This window comes from Mesoplodon bidens (genome assembly GCF_964165515.1).
Source record: "Mesoplodon bidens genome assembly, chromosome: 8".
NCBI classification, from domain to species: domain Eukaryota; kingdom Metazoa; phylum Chordata; class Mammalia; order Artiodactyla; family Ziphiidae; genus Mesoplodon; species Mesoplodon bidens.
The window spans coordinates 106,989,405-106,995,718 of NC_138165.1; the positions used below are offsets into that span (position 1 = coordinate 106,989,405).

Below are 6,314 nucleotides of genomic sequence, written 5' to 3' on the forward strand. Positions count from 1 at the left end.
GGCCCCTTTTCCTTCCCCACCCCCCGCCCTGTGCCGGCTTTGGCTCTAAATACACACATGACAAATACTTACACTAGCAGCCCATAGGGGCTGGGGTTAGCGTGTGTCCACAGCTTTCCTCCTCCATGCCAACATCTCTTCCACAGGGGCATCATTGTCGGCCTCACAGGTTTTACAGAGCAGGGCATTTGTGGGCATTTGTGAGGTCAAATAAGGCCATCCTTGTCAGGTGCTCGGACAGGCCCCAGCCCTAGTGACCACTATTTGGTTTGGGGCAATAATAGTAACCCCACCCATCCCCATTAGAACACAAACTCCACAAGGCCAGGGATCTATGTTTATTCACAAAGCATCCCAAGTTCCTAGAACAATGCAATGCACAAGGTAAGAACACGATACGTTTTTGCAATATGAATGAATAAATTTCTCCCCATCCTAAAGGAGATTAGAGTCTAAAAGAGGACTCCAGAAAACAGTCACAGACTCTGTGGAAATCAATTCAGCCTATTTTAAACTGGGACATTCTCAACTCCTCCCTAATTTGCCCTCCCAACCCTATTAATTTTACTGCTTCCCAGCTCTAAGGGCTGAGCTCCTCTTTCAGCGGTCACTGTCTCTGCTCCACCCAGGCTTTTACTTTATCTCACCTGGAAAATTGCAACAGACTCACCCTCCGTCCCCTTGTACCCTGAAGCCAAAAGAAAGACTTCCTCAAAAGTGATCAAGTGAGATCACCACTCCCTTGCCTAAAGGAGTTTGAAATCTTCCCATTACCCCCAGGCTAAAGTCCAGCTCCAATGGTCAATAAACTCATGCAAAGATGCCCACCATCATTAGACATCATTGCACCACATGCCAATCAAAACCGCAGTCAGATACCACTTCACACCCACTGGCATGGCTATTATCAAAAAAGACACAATATAACCAGCGTTGATGAGGATGTGGAGGGATTAGAACCTTAATACATTGCTTGTAGGAATGTAAAATGGTGCAGCTGATGTGGAAACAGTCTGGTAGCTCCTCAAAAAGTTAAAAAAAAAAAAGTTAAATATAGAATTACCATATGACCCAGCATTTCTACTCCTAGGTAAATACCCAAGAGCTTAAACAAACCCTTGATCAATTTTCTAGAACTGCACCTTTCTCCCTGATTTTTATTTCTACTTTTAATATATCTTTCATAACAAAACGTCAACTTAGCCACTGCTATGTCTTCCAAGTCCTGTTTTCTTGGACTGCCCTTTGCAGGTCTAGATTTTATCATGAAGACTTAGTTCTTCCACCCGTGTTTAGGCAATCGCATATTTTTACATTGTCCAAACAATAGTATTCATAATGGATTAAATAAAATACTGATAGATTACATTTCTTTCTCAAAAATGTTAAATTAAGTTTTAAATAGATAATATACGTACATGGTAGGGAAAATGCAAGCAGTTGGAAAGGGTGTACAGAGAAGCTGTGTGACTCTTAGGGCTCACCCTGCTTTCTACTTTCCCTCTCCAAGCTCGCATTGGAGGTGGGGCTCCCCAGGAAGCAGGCTCTGACGCAGGTGGTTTGTAGGGGAGTCTCCTGGGGTCAGTGCTATGCAAAGGAAGGGAGGGCGGTGGGAGAGGCAGAGGGAGAAGCTGGGCCGCGAGCCCCAGGGAAGCCTCAGCTGAGCCCACAGGGAACCCTGGAGCTGGGACCCTTCAGAGCACCTGAGTTAAGAAAAGGGGACCGGGTCTTTATATTCTGCGCAGGCCAGTCTTCAGATACAGTGCTTTCTGGGGTATGACCAGGAGGAGGAAGTTCTTTTCAGCCCCCTGAAGGGGACCCAGGTGGCCCAGCACGGAGTCCACTGTCATGCACGGTCACCCAGTTACCTCCAGCCCTTGCCACCCTTTTTGGCCAAATGCTTATTTTTCATTTTTATTTTCTCGTAGCTCTGGAGGATCCTCTGAGTCTGGGTGAGCCTGTCACCCAGGGCCTCCCTGTTCCATTCCCATCGCCCTGTCCCTGCCTCAGGGGTGAAGCCCACATGTGGGACACAGCTGGACCTTAGCCTCAGGCAGCCTGGGAGGAGAACCTTAAGAATCAAGGTTTCCCCCCACTACCCCACACTACCCTTTTTTCTTTTTCTAAGACAAATTTCTAGGGCTCTGGAGTTATCAAAAGCTCCCATGTGTCATTTTCTGGCAGTTGGACAGCTGCAGAATGTCACTCGGCAAGCCCTCCTACCCCACCCGGGGCTCGGTGTTTGATTGATGGGTTTGCCAAAACCAGTTGCAGGTTATCACAAATCTGTTATAAGGAGGTTTGTCAACTTGTAAGAAAAATGCAACACAAAACACTCTTTTCCAAATACCTGCTCCTAACGTCTCAGGGACAGAGGTGCTGCCAGACTCAGTGGGAGGCATGTGAAGGTCGGTAAACAGGGGCTTGGAGTGCAATAAAGGGGGATGAACCCTGTGTGGGAGGAGGACAGGCCACCCAGCATCCGTCAGCTTACCTGTGAGGTGAGCTCCACCTGCCCCGGAGGGCGGCTCTGGCCCCATCTCAGGACGTGACCGCAGGGGACTCATCTCTTCCCGTGCCCTCCTTCAAGCCCCATGGCGTCCTGCCCCATCCTGAAGAGGGAGAGAGTGTTCCAGTTGGAAGCCCATGCCTACAGGATCCCCGCTCTGCTTTACCTGCCTCAGCAGAAGACCCTGCTGGCCTTTGCGGAAGAGCGGACAAGCAAGAAGGATGAGCACGCGAAGCTAATTGTCCTGCGCAAGGGGAAGCTACAATGCGTCCACCCACCAGGTCCGGGTAAGGCAGGAAGTGGCTGTGATTGCTCTGCCGGGGATACGGGGACCAGCTCATCCTTAGATGGCTGAGGTCTGGGGGACAGAGGGACCCAGGGAACCGTCAAGGATGGGACAGAGAAGGTATCCCCAGTTGATCGCCCGGATCTCACATGGGTTCACCCTGAACAAGTCCGGCTGGCCTGGCTGCATCTGTTTTATTACAAGTCAGTCAGGGAAACTGATTTTGGAAAGGTTTCCCTACATCCTTGAGAACCTGAGGGAGGACTAGTTCAGCGTCACATAACTGGGAGAGAGTTGATCCTTTGAGTAAAATTAACCTGGGGTGGGTTGTTAGGGTGATTGCTTGCGTCCTGAAGTTCCAGCATGTAGATCAAGTAATTCTGATGAAGACACTCAAAGCTGGCTTTTCACATATGAAGTGTTTAATATCATTATTATCTTTACTTTGTGGTCATTATGTCCTTGTAGTTGTTTAGAGCATGGGTTTGAAGCAGATGGACCTGGGTTCAAGTCCTGGTTCTACCAGGACTTACCAGGAGTACGGCCTTGGGCAGCTCATCTACCTTATCTAAGCCTCTCGCTCTATAGATGTAAGATGGAGATCGTAATACCTATCCCCCAGGAGTTAGAGGTTAGGGTTAGATGAGACTATGGACATTAGACTCTTGGCATGGTGTCTGTCCTGAGAAACACTCACTGGGGGATAGCTATTAATGAATAGGGATAGACAGCAGAGCTGCAGCATCTATGACATACGCCCGGGGACTGTGGAAACTCACTGTGAGTCCTAGCATCGAGGCGCTGCCCCCTCCTAGGCTACATTAATAGAGGATGGTGTAGAGAAGGTGGGAGGCGACTGTCATATTCTGTCACACACAGTAGTTATTACTAGGGCTTTACTTTTCAAGAATGGGAAGCTGGACTGAGCTGGTAGGTTGAAGGAGCCAGGATGGAGCTGCGAACGGCTGGTGCCTGAATCATCTTTGTACTTGAGGTCTACTACATCATAGGTGTCCTGGATGTATGCTGGTGGGACTGGGTGGGGTTGGCTGTCTCGGAGGGAGTGAGGCGGAGCCCTGGGTCCCACTCTGGGAGGTGTTGTGAGGGTGAATGAGCCCTGGACCAAGAGTTCTCCTCCATGACCCTTGATCCTAACCCCATGAGACACACTGCCCCCCAGAGTGCAGCCTATGTCACTGTCACTGGCCGTTCCCAAGCTGTGCTTCTCCTTCTCTCCTCACTTGCAGTGGAATGCACAGGAGGCGGTGGCCCAAGCCCAGATGGAGGGCCACTGCTCCATGAACCCAAGCCCCCTGTATGACGAGAAGACGGGGACCGTTTTCCTCTTCTTCATTGCTGTCCCTGGGCAGGTGTCGGAGCACCACCAGCTCCACACCAGGGTCAACTTGACACGGCTGTGCCATGTCACCAGCACCGACCACGGGAGGTCCTGGAGCTCCGTCAGGGACCTCATGGGCTCCGTCATTGGCCCGGCCCACAAGGACTGGGCCACTTTTGCGGTGGGCCCGGGACACTGTCTGCAGCTGCACAACCTGACGCAGAGCCTGGTGGTGCCAGCCTACGCTTACTGCAACCGTCCCTCCCTGCAGGCGCCTACCCCTTCCACCTTCTTCCTGGTCAGCCACGACCACGGGAACACGTGGGCGAGAGGGAAATTCGTGGCCCGGGACACCCTGGAATGCCAGGTGGCCCAAGTTGGGGATGCAAAATGGAGGGTTGTGTACCTGAACGGGAGAAGCCCCCTCCGAGCCAGGGTCCAGGTCCAGAGTACCAACGAGGGGCTCGATGTCGGGGAGACCCAGCCAGTGCAGAAGCTCGTGGAGGCTCCCCACAGCTGCCAAGGGAGCATCCTTGGCTTCCCCAGCCCCTGTGCGGGATCAGAATCCTCAGACCGGCGGCTGCTCTACACGCACAGACTGACCCACGGGGGAGAGCCAACCTGGGCGTGTACCTCAATTGACAGCCCCCCGTGCCCTAGGCCTGGTCAGAGCACACCCTGCTGGCCCCAGCCAGCTGCGCTTACTCAGACCTCCAGAGAATGGGCGCCGGCCCCAATGGGTCACCCCAGTTTGGGTGTCTGTACGAATCGGATGATTACAAGGAGATCGTCTTCGTCATGTTCACCCTGAAACAGGCCTTGCCAGCTGAATTTTTGCTGCAGTGAGCCCGCTGTGTACAGCCCAAGAGGGCTCTCCCCACTGAGAGGCTGGTGGTTTCCTTCCTCCCGGTGCCCTCTGGACCTGGGAGGCTGCCTCTCTGTTCCCTTTGTCGAAGGTGTGCAAGTGCGAGTCTGTCTCTGGGCTCCTTTCCACCTGCGCTGTCTCAGCTTTTCCAGAGGATTCTATTTGCAGCCCAGAAACTGAAGGAACCTGGCCTCCTGGAGCCCCTTGGTTCAGCCTACCTGCTCCCCCCAGCCCAGATTTTCTGCAGGTCTTGATAAATTATCTAGTCCAGCCCATTTCTTCTTAGCAAATGCTCATCATGTTCCTGGGCAAAGGCTGGGACAAAGCTGTAAATTAGCAAAGATATGTGCATATGTTTTTGTGTGTGTGCATATGTTTGTGTGCGTGTGTGTCTGTCTGTCCATGTCTCTGTGCGTGTCCTCAATGCTTTCGAGCAGGGAGCATGGGGAACAGCACTGCAACGAGGTAAGGCAGAGTCTAGGAAAAGTAAGCTGGCTTAGGTTGTTGTGTTAGTTTTCCAGGGCTGCTGTAACAAAGTACCACCTATTTAGTGGCTTAAAACCACAGAAATTTGCTCTCTCACAGTTCTGGAGGCTAGAAGTCCAAAATCAAGGTGTTCAAAGGGCTGTGCTCCCTCCCAAGGCTCTAGGCGAGAGTGCTTCCTGGCCTCTTGCAGCTTCTGGTGGCCCCAGGCCTCCCTTGGCTTGTGGCTGCATCACTTTCATGTCTGCCTTCGTCTTCTCATGGCTTTCTCTTCTGTATCTTCTAAGGACACTTGTCATTGGATTTAGTGCCCACCTGGATAATCCAGGGTGATCTAGGATAATCCTTCACTTAATTACGTCTGCAAAGACTCTTTTCCAAATAATGTCACATTCACAGGTTCTGGGGTTAGGACATGGATATATCTTTGGGGGCCACCACTCTACCCTCTACAGTCATCATAAGTTATTCTTCTATAGGTGATGTGGCTAAAGGTAGGAACGAAATTCCAATGAATCAGGTAATTCAGAAGAATGGAGAGGGAGGGAGGGGGTGGGCTGTTGGATGTGTGCCTGTGGCACAGAGCTGCTCTGGGGCACTCAGTCTTTGGGATGACATGTATGTCACCATGTGGAGGCTAAGAGGGGAGGGGGTTCTGTGTTGTATAGTCCTTGCCGTGGAGAAAGAGTGGGAGAAGGCTACTCCCAGGTTGTCCTGAGGTGACAACCCCCCTGAGAGAGGGCCCCTCCTGGGTGGAGGAGGCTGACTCTTGTCTGACCTCCGGGGTCTTCAGGGGCCCTTTGTCGCTTGTTCCTGTGGTAGAGTGGACTTG

The 6,314-nt window shown here is 51.8% G+C and overlaps 1 protein-coding gene across 1 annotated transcript; it reads left to right on the top strand.

The window, feature by feature from the left end:
* Window positions 1-2,594: 2,594 nt before the first annotated feature.
* Window positions 2,595-4,980, top strand: NEU2 (neuraminidase 2; the record flags this gene model as incomplete). Its single annotated transcript, XM_081242199.1, is given in 6 exon segments — window positions 2,595-2,759; window positions 2,761-2,796; window positions 4,043-4,727; window positions 4,730-4,773; window positions 4,777-4,791; window positions 4,795-4,980. Coding segments are annotated over 6 exon segments (1,131 nt in total).
* Between the last annotated feature and the right edge of the window lie 1,334 nt (window positions 4,981-6,314).